Source organism: Mustela erminea, chromosome 13, assembly GCF_009829155.1.
Source record: "Mustela erminea isolate mMusErm1 chromosome 13, mMusErm1.Pri, whole genome shotgun sequence".
Taxonomy (NCBI): Eukaryota; Metazoa; Chordata; class Mammalia; order Carnivora; family Mustelidae; genus Mustela; species Mustela erminea.
In genome coordinates this window covers 48,900,733-48,913,249 of record NC_045626.1, presented here as the reverse complement: position 1 = coordinate 48,913,249, position 12,517 = coordinate 48,900,733, and the positions used below count along the sequence as shown (strand labels likewise).

General features: G+C 34.9%; 1 protein-coding gene across 9 annotated transcripts in view; it reads right to left on the bottom strand.

Annotated features, from left to right (window-relative positions):
- ESCO1 (establishment of sister chromatid cohesion N-acetyltransferase 1) overlaps positions 1–12,517 on the bottom strand; it is an 85,074-nt gene that overhangs the window by 39,760 nt on the left and 32,797 nt on the right. For 7 of the 9 annotated variants that reach the window (XR_004277896.1, XM_032309423.1, XM_032309422.1 and 4 more), the window contains 4 exons: positions 10,495–10,597; positions 8,123–10,254; positions 2,821–2,935; positions 414–474 (listed from right to left, as the gene is read on the bottom strand). Coding sequence is in view for 8 of the 9 variants with exons in the window: in XM_032309423.1 (XP_032165314.1) it covers positions 414–474; positions 2,821–2,935; positions 8,123–9,670 (1,724 nt within the window). In the remaining variant the exon portion in view is untranslated. The remainder of the gene's footprint in view (positions 1–413; positions 475–2,820; positions 2,936–8,122; positions 10,255–10,494; positions 10,598–12,517) is intronic. The other 2 variants (XM_032309419.1, XM_032309421.1) reach the window with 2 other exon arrangements.

Genomic DNA, 12,517 nt, shown 5'->3' with positions numbered 1-12,517 from the left:
TTAAGCTCTATTAAAAACAAGACAACAGGTCCAAAATGGAATTCCTTATGCTAAGCTCCATATTACCAAACTTGGACTTAGTTTTAGTCCTTCAAGAAATGGAAACTTAAACTAGTCAGTTAGGAATCACCTAACTAGCACTAGTTAGGTAATTTGCCTAAAAGACCTCTGCCATCTCTCCCAAAGGAAAGTAACTTTGCAATAATCAACCCACTTTTTTGCCAGTTATAACTTCCTTATGCCCACGCCTTTCTGCTTGGAGATCTTTTCTATCTTGGAGCTCCTTTCTATCTGGGAGACTGGATAATGCCCAAATTGAACTGACTTTTGTTCAAATAAACAAAAATTGTAAAAGGCTCAGTTTATCTTCTAACGATTCTCATATTTATTTTTATATTAAACTAATGTCTTACCTGTTATCAGTGGTCTTAGATGTTTGGTTACTGAGTACAGTATGCTGTTTGGGAGCTGAACCTGTAATTTAATCAAGAAAGTGAGTTACACATTAAGCTTTGTACTACTTCTCCATCTAACAGCTGAAAATCATTATAAAGAAAAAAGAGAACAATGCACTAAATGTTTTAATTTTAATAAAAACCATTTGATTAAATTAGAGTCCCTTTCTAGAAATCACTCTTCAGAAAAGGAGAATAAGGCAAGGCTCTACAGAGCCACTAAGAGATCCAATGGTAGATTAACAGTGTGTTTCTAGATTCACCAATCACTAGCACTGAATAATAAAGCAAACTGTGAAAACGCCTTTATCATTATACACACTCTAAATGTAAATTTCCTAATGGAAATGGGAACATAGCATGTTTAAAAAAAATTATAGTCCACAAGAAACAGTGAGTGTTGGTAAGGATGTGGAGAAAAAGGAACCCTCTTGCAGCGTTGGTGGGAATGCAAATTGGTAGAGCTACTGGGGAAAACAGTACACTGGTTCCTCAAAAAATTAAAAACAGAATTACCGTATGACCCAGTAATTTCACTACTGGGTATTTATCCAAAGAATACAAAAATACCAATTCAAAAAGATACATGCACCCCTATGTTTATTGCACCATTATTTAAAATAGCCAAATTGTAGAAGCAACCCAAGTGTCCATCAATAGATGAGTGGATAAAAAAGAATGGTATATATACATACATATAACGGAAAATTACTCAGCCACAAAAATGAATGAAATCTTGCCAGCTGCAACATGGATGGATTCAGAGGTTGTAATGCTAAATGAAGTAAGTCAGTTAGAGCAAGATAAATACCATGTGATTACACTCATCTGTAGGAGTTTAAGAAACAAAACAGAAAAAAAAGAGACAAAGACTCTTAAATATAGAGAACAAATTGGTAGTTACCACAGGGGAGGTGGGTAGAGGAACGGGTGAAATAGGTGAAGGAGATTAAGAGTATCTTACAATGAACACTAAGTGTAGAATCATTGAATCACTATATTGCATACCTGAAACTAATACAAAACTATGTTAATTATACTGAAATTTTTAAATAGTAGCTTCTAAAGTTTTAATCACATTAATAAATAATGCAATAATTCATTTTTTCCAGTGAATAAATAGTACATTTATCATATACTTCCCTTTCCTCAACTAAGAGAAAAGTTTAATAACATGCAATGAAAGACATTATCTGACCTCAACATATTGCTCCATGTATACCTTTCCTTTAGCAGGGAGAAACAGGAATTAGGAATTCCTTTTCTGTATTACCTCAGGCTTCATCTGATAAAGGTGAGCAAATCCCCATCCAACAGCTCAAACAATGTATTGTCAAAAAATTTTTACAAGGTCACACATAAAAAAGTCTTTGTATGGCATAACTGCCCAAATTGCAGCCTTGTGTTTTTTGTGTTTTGTTTTGTTTTTTTAAGTAAGGCTCAACTGAGCCAGCCAGTGCCCCTGCAGCATTTAAAAATCCTTTCAAAGACAGAACCACTAACATGGAAAAGTGAGTAATCAAGGGTTAAAGATAAGAATCTGAAGTGGAAAAACACAAATAGTCTTTGTACTTGAAAAATAAGCTCCTACCATTAACTTATGCAATTCATTAAGTAATACTTCTCCAGAAAGTAAGTCATAAGAAAGATAAAATATTTAAAATAAACAAAAGAACTTTTGGTAGTAAGTCAAAGAATCTTAATTTATTATTTTTTTATTTACAATTTATCAATATATGTAAACTGGTACTTTATTTTTATACTTCATTACCCAAAAATGTTTTAGGAAAACATTTAAAACATAAACAATGGATTTTCTAAAGGAAAAGTTAAAGTTATCCAAGTTAGTTGACATTTGGCTAATGTGCTTTGTTTTGGTTTTGGACCCAATCTTATTGATCATCCAGGCCATTTTATTTTTTAATACCTAAGTAATTTAAACAAGCTAAGAAAGAAAAGCAATTCTACCCCAAAGAATGGTAGTAAAGATAAAAACAAAAAACAAAAAAGAATGGTGATAATCACACATTTGAAAAACACACACAATAGCTCAGAAGGATTTAACTGGCCTATATGGTAATCAGTACTGCTTTCTTTTTTTTTTTTTAAGATTTTATTTATTTATTTGACAGACAGAAATCACAAGTAGACGGAGAGGCAGGCAGAGAGAGAGGAAAGCAGGCTCCCTGCTGAGCAGAGAGCCCGATGCAGGCCTCGATCCCAGGACCCTGAGATCATGACCTGAGCCGAAGGCAGCGGCTTAACCCACTGAGCCACCCAGGCGCCCCTCAGTACTGCTTTCTATCATGGTGACAAAAATACTTCTGAACACTGAGAAACCCAAAAAGTATTTCCAAACTTTTACCTGGAAATTTATTCTCCCCTGTATCAATTTTTGCTTGGCTGAGCAGAGCCGAAACAGTAGAGGTATTTCCCACTGGATTGTTTTCAATCTTGGATTCCAAACACAGACTGAAATTCTAAATATACAAAATTCAAAACATTAATATTTCTTTCATATAAACCTTGGGGACTCATCCCAAGATACTTCCAATGAATCTTAGCATACTAAAATTTAAGATAATTCTTCACAGTTGGAGTAATTCACATTGATACACCTTAAAAGTATTTTGATCTCCCGACATCTACTCTCTTAACATCAACTCCCATTTTTTCCCTTCATGCTACACTGAAAGCCTTGCAAATCCCATAGATATATTCTATATCTGCCTGTTCAATCTATCTAAATCTGCACTCTCCAATACAGTAGCCACACCTCATCTGACTACTGAACACTTAAAAGGTCATTAGTATGACTGCTTTGAGACTATGTTGTAAATATGAAACACACACCAGATTTTTAAGACTTAAAAAAAGTAAAATATCTCAATTTTTAAAATTGATTACATACTGAAATAACAGTATTTTTATATAATAGATTAAATAAAATATATTCATTTTACCAGTGTATTATTCTTTTTAATGTGGCTAACAGAAAATTTTAAGTAGTATATGTGGTTCACTTTACATTTTTACTGGATAGTGCTGATGTAGAACCTTTCCCCCGTATCAACTCAACTCATTACTTAAATATTAACACCATGAAGTGTTCTCCAAGTTTCCCTACGCCATTTTTCCAATTTTGGAATAATTCTCCATCTATTTCATCTCTACCTCTTTCATGTCCTTATTACTACTATCAATTAGTTATTTGTTTTTGATTCATCTTCTGTAACTCTTTTCTTAAGATTTTTTTTTTTTAAGATTTTATTTATTTATGTGACAGACAGAGATCACAAGTAGGCAGGGAGGCAGAAAGAGAGCAAGGGGGAAGCAGGCTCCTCAGGACCCTGGGATCGTGACCTAGGCTAAAGACAGAGGCTTTAACCCACTGAGCCACCCAGGCACCCCATTTTTTTTAAAGATTTATTTGAGAGAGAGAGAAAGTGAGAGAGAACATGAGAGGGTAGAAGGTCAGAGGGATAAGCAGACTCCCCATGGAGCTGGGAGCCGGATGTAGGACTTGATCCTGGGACTCGGGGATCATGACCTGAGCTGAAGGCAGTAGCTTAATCAACTGAGCCATCCAGGTACCCTCATCTTCTGTAACTCTTAAGAGAGAAGATCATATTATATTTATCTTTGTATTCCCAAGATTCCCTAAATCAGAACACTGTCAAAGCTCATACTCAGTAAACTACCAAAAAAAAAAAAAAAACCCAAAAAAACAACAACAAAAAAAACCTCACAAAACTCCACACTCTGTTAACATTGGCTGTATCTGTATTGTGATTATTACATTCAACATGTAACATTTTTAAATATTTTTGAAAAAGTGAATGATTTTTGTCATTGAAAAAGCAGAAAAATTAAAAATAACAATGACAAATTACCAATTAATCTCCATTAAACAGGACGGAATTCAGCAAATTACTGGCTTAAAAAAATAAATCATAATATAACTGGGCTTTAAAATTCATAAAGTTCAAGTAATTTTTTTAAAGATTTCTTTATTTTAGAGAAAGCAAGCATGCGAGAGCAGGAGAGACCGAGAGAGTGCTAAGAGGGAGAGAGAGAATCTCAAGCAAACTCCCCACTGAGCAAGAAGCCTGACAAGGCGCTCAATCCTAGAACTGAGATCATGACCTGAGCCAAAATCAAGAGTCAGTCCGATGTTTCACTGACTTAGCCACCTACATGCCCCATGTTCAAATAATTTAAATTCAGTCCAAAGAATTAAAAGAAGGCCTATCAAATGCTTAGCCATATCAACCATCATTTCTCAGTACTGCTAAAATTGACATAAAAATTAAAGGCAGCCACAGAAAAAAGATTTTGTATGATGTAAGATTTGTTTTTATATTCTCCTTCCTCCCCTAGTATAACCCCGTGAGACACTGAAGCCAGTCAATTTCAGTTTAAATCCTAGCTCTACCACTTATAAGTCACTCAGGTAAGGTACTTAAATTTCTAAGCCTCACTCTCCTCACCTATAATATGTAGGTAATAAGAGAAACTACAGTGTAGATTGTGGTGACAATTGTTTGAAGCTCTCCTTTGACTAACAAAGAGGCAGTGCTCACCAAAGGCTATTGTGTTCTTAACCTAAAGCTATTATGATGGTTAAACTAAACTACCTCAATTCTTAGTGCTCATGGCAAGAAGAAAAATCTCTTAAGTGACTGCTATAATGGAAATTCCTTAAAAGTAGGAAACGCTTCCTCTTCTGTAGCCCTAGCAGAACTTCTTGGACACAGCAGACACAACTACATCTTCAGCTGAATGGTTACCCAATTCCCTAGCCACTCTGTAAAAGTAATCATTATCACTGGTATTGGTGAAAACAGAAACAACCTGAAAGGGCTTTAGAAGAGGAAAACATAAACTGTGGTATACTCATTTACAGCTATTAAAATACCCATGTATTGGTAAGTATCAAATGCTGACTACACAAAACAAGTTGCCAAAAAAACCACACACACACACACCATTTTAGCATTTAACATTTAAACATTTAAAATACTGTAACATCACAAACACACAGAAAACATTTAAAACAAAAACACTGCTAAGTATTCCTTCTGGATATACATGCACATACACAGTGAATTAATAAAAACAGAAAATGAGAAGATCCCCACCAACTTCACAAACACATTTAACTCTGGGAAGAGAGCTGAATGGAAAGAAGAGGGAGAATAATGGCTTTTACCTGTACCTGTAATGTACTTTCCTTATTTTAAAAAACCAGAATTCAATAAAATGTTAGTTTTTGTCAAATTTGGGTGGTAGACACAAGTATATTAGTGACTGTAGTATTCTGAATGTTTTAAATATTCAAGAATTTACAAATGTAAATAAAATTTTTAACACAAGTTTCATAGGATGGTTTCTCACAATGCACCTCAAGAGAAAGAGTATAATCCAAAGTACATTCCAATAAAAGCAATATTATAGGTAAAAATAATGTGATCTAAGTAAGAATCTCTATTCTACTAGTTTACTCCAAAGGATTACATTTTCTTTTTTTTTTTTTTAAGATTTTATTTATTTATTTGACAGACAGAGATCACAAGTAGGCAGAGACGCAGGCAGAGAGAGAGGAGGAAGCAGGCTCCCTGCTGAGCAGAGAGCCCGATGTGGGGCTCGATCCCAGGACCCTGAGATCATGACCTTAGCTGAAGGCAGAGGCTTAACCCACTGAGCCACCCAGGTGCCCCAGAATTACATTTTCTTATTCTTCAATATAATTCTCCACAAACTGAGGGGTTTTTTTTAATTTTAGTGAACATGAAATGTTATATTAATTTCAGCTGTACAACAGTGATTCAACACCTCTCTATACATTATCCTATGCTCACAAGTGTAGCGACCATCCGTCATCATACAACACTACTACAATATCACTAACTATATTCCCTATGCTGTTCCTTTTATCCCCATGACTTACTTCACAAACTGAGTTTTGACATTTATGTAGCAAAGGAGTAGAAGATAAACTCCGCAGCTACAACTGGAATATAGATATCAATTTGCTGACAAAACATACTCTGAATAGAAAGCCACCCCATCTCTGACAGAAGCCACACTTGTTACTCACACTACCACTCACTACTTACTTCTAATTACTATCACTATTTGAATAATTATGTTCTAATTGATGCTTTCATTCCCTTTTGTTCAGAAAATAAAATCTAAGAGTACCATATGGTATCTGTTCCCTTCTATTTGATTTGTACTCCACACGAACAGACAATGATCTATTTTCATGGCTTCTGGCATAAAGCCCAGACTCTTCAGTCATTCGAAGTTGCTTCTAGAACAAAATATCTCTAAAGAGAACTTTAAATCATTCCCAAAACTTTGGGATGACTTGACTTTTTTCTCTGCTCACAGTGTTTTTTTCTCAAATGATCTAATGTTCAAAGTATGTAACTGTAGAAAAAAAATGCTGGGCTGAGAATCAGAACACCTGAAAATTCAATCCTATTTGTGTCCTCAAACATGTGATCTAAATCGCATTCCTCTACTGTGCTCAGTTTTCTCATTATCAAATTAAACAACTAAAACAAATTTAGTCAAGTTTTTCAAATCTATATTATATTATAGAGCTCCATGGTTCTATGCATAAAAAAATTTCTACTTATTGGTTTATAGATTGGGATTTTACCTGTGATTCAATTTGAAAAAAATTGGCTCAGTTGCTTTTAGTTTCAAACTACTTCCTCAGATAATCAAAGTTTCTTCTAGCTATTAGATTCCCTTCCTTTTTTTTAAAGATTCTGTTATTCAATTTATTTTTCCATTTTAAAAAATTCTTCACCACTAATCTTAAATTGAAGTCTGAATTATTTACATCTTTCAGACATTTTATTTGTCCAACTGTTCAAAATGATCACAAAAGTCAAACTTAAAAGGCACCCCTACTACTAGAAATGTTTAATTTTTTCAATTTTTATCAGGTGGTAAAAAGGGGTTGATCTGTGCCAGCTAAAATTAATTTTTAACAGTTTGGTCAGAATAAGGCCGAAGTTTAATTTCTATATTTTAGTCACTATGAAACATAGTTTCTGTGGTTACAATTAAAAGAAAAAGCAAATCAGTGTGTTGAAGAAAAGTTAGCGGTTAAGTGAATGGGCAAAATTAAGAAAGGGAAGTGAGAAACACAGGTTTCCAGTCATGGAATAAACAAGTCATGGGAATAAAAGGTAAAGCATAGGGAATATAGTCAATGATATTATAATAGCATTGTATGGTAACAGGTGGCAGCCACACTTGTAGTGAGCAAAGCATAACATACAGAGATGTTAAATCACTATGTTGTACACCAGAAACTAACAAAACGCTGTGGGTCAACTATGCTCAAAAAATTTTTAAAAAGAAGAAGAAAAGTTAGAATTCAACAGGATTATGCTTCATATAAAATAAAAATGAAAGGTGAAAATAAGGAAGCAATGAGAAGCATTTATGTAAACATCAGACATCTGAAGCTACCACTAAGTTCTATCACTCACTACATGACTGAGTTAATTAAACACTATGAACAACTAAACAGGATACCTTAACAAATGACTCATCTTTTATGACTTGATTCTTAAACTAAAATATGCTAAAATTTAACAGACAGTATTCAGGTACCTCTACTGCACATAATAAAAATAAATTACCTTATCTGGTGCTGATTCAAAAGAATCTTTCCTCTGGTTATCCAAAGGTGGGTCAGGAGGTGGTTTTATCTGATTATCCAAATGGCAATTTTCAGAAGACCTTTTTGTGGTTTTATTAACTTCAACTGTAACATCATTAGTTTTAACTTCTTCAGAATTAATTTCTTTCATTTCTTCCTGCTGGCAAGCTGTATTTTTATCGTTATGTAGTTTTGTCCCTAAAGATGTACTTTGAGTAGTTGGATGATGCATTTCTAAGGCTGGGAGTGAAAAACTGGTTCGTATTAAGCCCAATTTAGGGGAAACTTGAGAGTCCAACTTATTTTGCTGCACAGAGTTAAATTTTGAGAGTTTAATTTTAGTCCAGTTGGAGTTCTTTTTAGTTGAGTTGTTTATTCCATTTAGTATACATTTCATAGGCTTTGTTTTTCTACTGGGAAAGAAACGATTACAATGAACATCCTGATTGGTTTCCTTCTGATGAAGTATTTGTCTTTCATTATCAGTCTCTCCCAATTTTATTTCTGTAGGCTTCTCCTCCTTTACAGTTTCCATTTGTGAAGATTCCTTTTTTACCTCTACAGTATCAGACTCAATCTCACCAGCAATTTCTTCACAGAGCTGAAGAATGCTACCTCGTTTGCTCTTTCCCGCTTGCTCCAGCTCATTATCTACCCTTTCTTCAGGCACTGACGGCTGTGGACTTTTTTGGGATTTTGCACTAGTATTCACTTGTGTATAAACGGACTTCACCTCATTCTTTTCAGAGACTGCTGAAGTAACCATTTTTGATCTTCTTATCTCAGAAGTTACAGGCACAGATTTTATTTCCTCTTTTCTAGTGTTCTTCTGAAGACATTTTTCAGATCCTTTTGTGCACTGAGAACTGCAAGTAGAAGCTGTTTGATGCTCTACTTTGCGTTTTTTTCCTTTGGGGGAATTTATTACTTCGTTAATTACTAGATTTTCATCCTCTTTAGAATCAGACTTTATTTCTGGTACTTTTCTTTTCACATGTTTTTGACTTGCTTTAGCTTTGTTAGATTTACTTTGAGAATTGTTACAGTGCTCTTTCCTTGGTGGCAAAGTCTGTTTAACTGCTTGAACCTGACCCTGAATTTCTCTATTACGCAGAGACCTCGTTGAAACTTCTGTTAACTGTTGTAGTCTTTGTGATCTCCGGTTAAGCTGTTCATTTGATTTAGGAGTTCCATGCACTGACTTTTTCTGAGGTAATTTCTTCTTTTTTGTAGATTCTTGTTGTAAATTTCCCTTCACAGTCACCATATTTTTATTAATGGATTTACTAGCTTTTTTATCATTGGATGTGGCTTTTGCTGACCTTGTACTCATGCATGTTCCTAATCCAGGTTGATTTATTTTACTCTCACTAGAAGATTTAACCAGTGATTTTACAGCTTCCTTTGGACCTGATTTTTTTGCCAGACTCGTCTGAGAACCTTGAATTTGTGTTTCTAAATTCTTATCTTCACTTTTTCTAACAACATTAGAGGAATTTTCTTTTGATTTCTCCTGAATGGACATCATTCCTGAGTAAGGTCCTCCTTTTCTGAGTAGTTTTTGGGAGAATTTTCGTGTCCTGATAGGTGCGAATGCTGAATGTCTAGTATTATTACTGAGGAGGTCTTAAAAATCAACTTTGAGGCTGATGAACATTTTCAACAAAAATACTAGTTTGCTTCAAGTAAGGTTTCGGTCATCCCTAGGACATGAGAAAATCTGATATGAAGGCTGAAAGATATTTGCTTTACTGCTGGACAAGGCAATAGAAATTTGAGGACAATTTAATTCTAATTTGATATTTTAAGAACTTTTTGTGAAATAAAAATTCAGGTTCAATCTGTTTTGTTAATTTTTCAATTAGTAATGGTATTCAGGCCTAGCCCTATTACTGGAAGAATTATTTATCACTGACCTGTTTTGACAAAGATTTTGAAACCTTTTTTCTTCTGAAGTCTACAGTTACTGGACTTCGATTCACTTGAAACATGTCTTACAGCTAACAGGTTTCTTTCCTTGTTTGCTGAGCCTGTTAGTTTAAAGTTCTTATCTAACCTCTTTCGTTTAATAAAATACTCTATTAATATAGATTTCCTTTTGTGCTGCCATTTCTGAAAAATTAAAAAAAATTAAAATTAAATTTTGTACAATCCAAGAAATATGGCAATGCTAATACTATACAGAAATAATATTGACTTATATAAACCCTACTTCCCTTTTTAATTATTTAGTCTGTATATTTAAGACGAACAGAATAAAGTATCTCAAAGTACGTTCTTGTAAGTAAATGGTAACTTGTTTTACATAAGCATAGGATAGTTGAAATCAGTTTATTCCTTGAAGCTACTTACAATTCTTTTCCCACAAGACAGAATTGATCTTTCAGCCACCATAACTCATGAGAATTTGGCAAACTCATTCCTTAAAGTATCCTCTTAACACGTTACACAGCACCTAAAAAAAAAAAAAAATTTTTTTAAGTGTTTAAAAGGTGCAAAGATGTAAATTATCCAATCACCATTCATCAAATACAACACTCCACAACTTCATGATGTCCTATCATTAGTCTTCATACATACCACTTAGTTTTAGTATTTCTAACCTTAAGTAAATGGTCCATTTTATGTTGTAAAAAAACAATTTTAAAATATAAAACACAATTCATAATAGTAAAATCCTATTTTGAGGGAAAAGAGTACACATAACAACTTGTACATAGAAAAACACTGATACACAGTTAAAAATGCAGATTTAAACAAACATTTTGCTCTACTTTCATGGAAAACCTACTTTAAAAAAGCAATAGATTAACAGAAGACAAAACCATAAACCCAAAGGATAAAGAAAAGAGTAAATGGTAAAAATAAAATATGGAAGCTACAAAGAATGACAAATAACCTCTAGACTCAGAAAACTTGAATCCTAAGCTGGAAATGGGGAAAGCTAAGAAGCAGCCCTCCGTAGAATCCCCCAAAATTCAAGAACTGCCAGTCCCAAGCTCCATAGGAGATGAGGATGAAAATAGGACTCAAAAAAGCAGAAAGAGGGTGCCTGGGTGGCTCAGTGGGTTAAGCCACTGCCTTCGGCTCAGGTCATGATCTCAGGGTCCTGGGATCAAGTCCCACATCGGGCTCTCTGCTCAGCAGGGAGCCTGCTTCCTCCTCTCTCTCTGCCTGCCTCTCTGCCTACTTGTGTTCTCTCTCTAATAAATAAAAAACAAAATCTTTAAAAAAAAAAAAAAAAAGGCAGAAAGAGGGGCGCCTGGGTGGTGGCTAAGTCCTTAGGCATCTGCTTTTGGCTCAGTCATGATCCCAGGGTCCTGGGATGGGCAGGAAGCCTGCTTCTCCCTCTCCCACTCCCTTGTGTTCCCTCTCTCACTGTGTCTCTCTGTGTCAAATAAATAAATAAAATCTTAAAAAAAAAAAAAAAGGCAGAAAAATTCCAAGACTGCCATTCCAATTACTAGGACCAGAAAATTGCCCTGCATCCCTTAAGACCCTGGTATAAATCTCTGGAAAGAGTGTAACAAAAAGTATTTGGTCTGGGGCACCTGGGTGGCTCAGTGGGTTAAGCCTCTGCCTTTGGCTCAGGTCATGATCTCAGAGTTCTGGAATCGAGCCCCGCACAGGGCTCTCTGCTCAGCAGGGAGCCTGCTTCCTCCTCTCTCTCTGCCTGCCTGCCTGTCTACTTGTGATCTCTATCTGTCAAATAAATAAATAAAATCTTTAAAAAAAAAAAAGTATTTGGTCTGAGGGCTCACGAGTGACAGGTAAGGGCAGAAGTATCATACTGACAATAGAGGAAATAAGTAGGAGTACACATAGAGCTGAAACCTACTCCCCCTCCCTAAAGTCCTCCCTGCACACTGAGAAACTCCTAGAAGCAGCAGCCCAGCCTGTACCTTCCTGGAAGGAAACTGTCAGACCGTTTTTTTTAATGAATTTGACATATCTAGAGATAAAAGAACTAAAAAAATACCCAGTAAGTGTGCACACGTTTGTGCGCGCACACACACATTTAGACCCTACAGTTAAGAAACTACCAGCCCACCCACCATCCAAACAGACAAAACTTCCAAGTCAGTTTTTAGTGTCTCACTTGCAACTCTGAGCAAATAAACAAGAATCATAATATATGAGCAAAACCTTAAAATTAAAAAACAAAAAACAGAAGAAACAAATAGCTTGGCAGAAACTATGGAAAGCCAAAAACTAAAAATAAGCTAATCTATCAATGAAACAGATATACAAGAACATTCACAATAAGGAACACATAAAAATTAAAAACATAAAAGAAATGAAAAGAGTCAATAAAAGCATTATAAGAGTGGTGCGTGCTTGAGTGGCATAATCAGTTAAGTGTCTGACTCTTGGT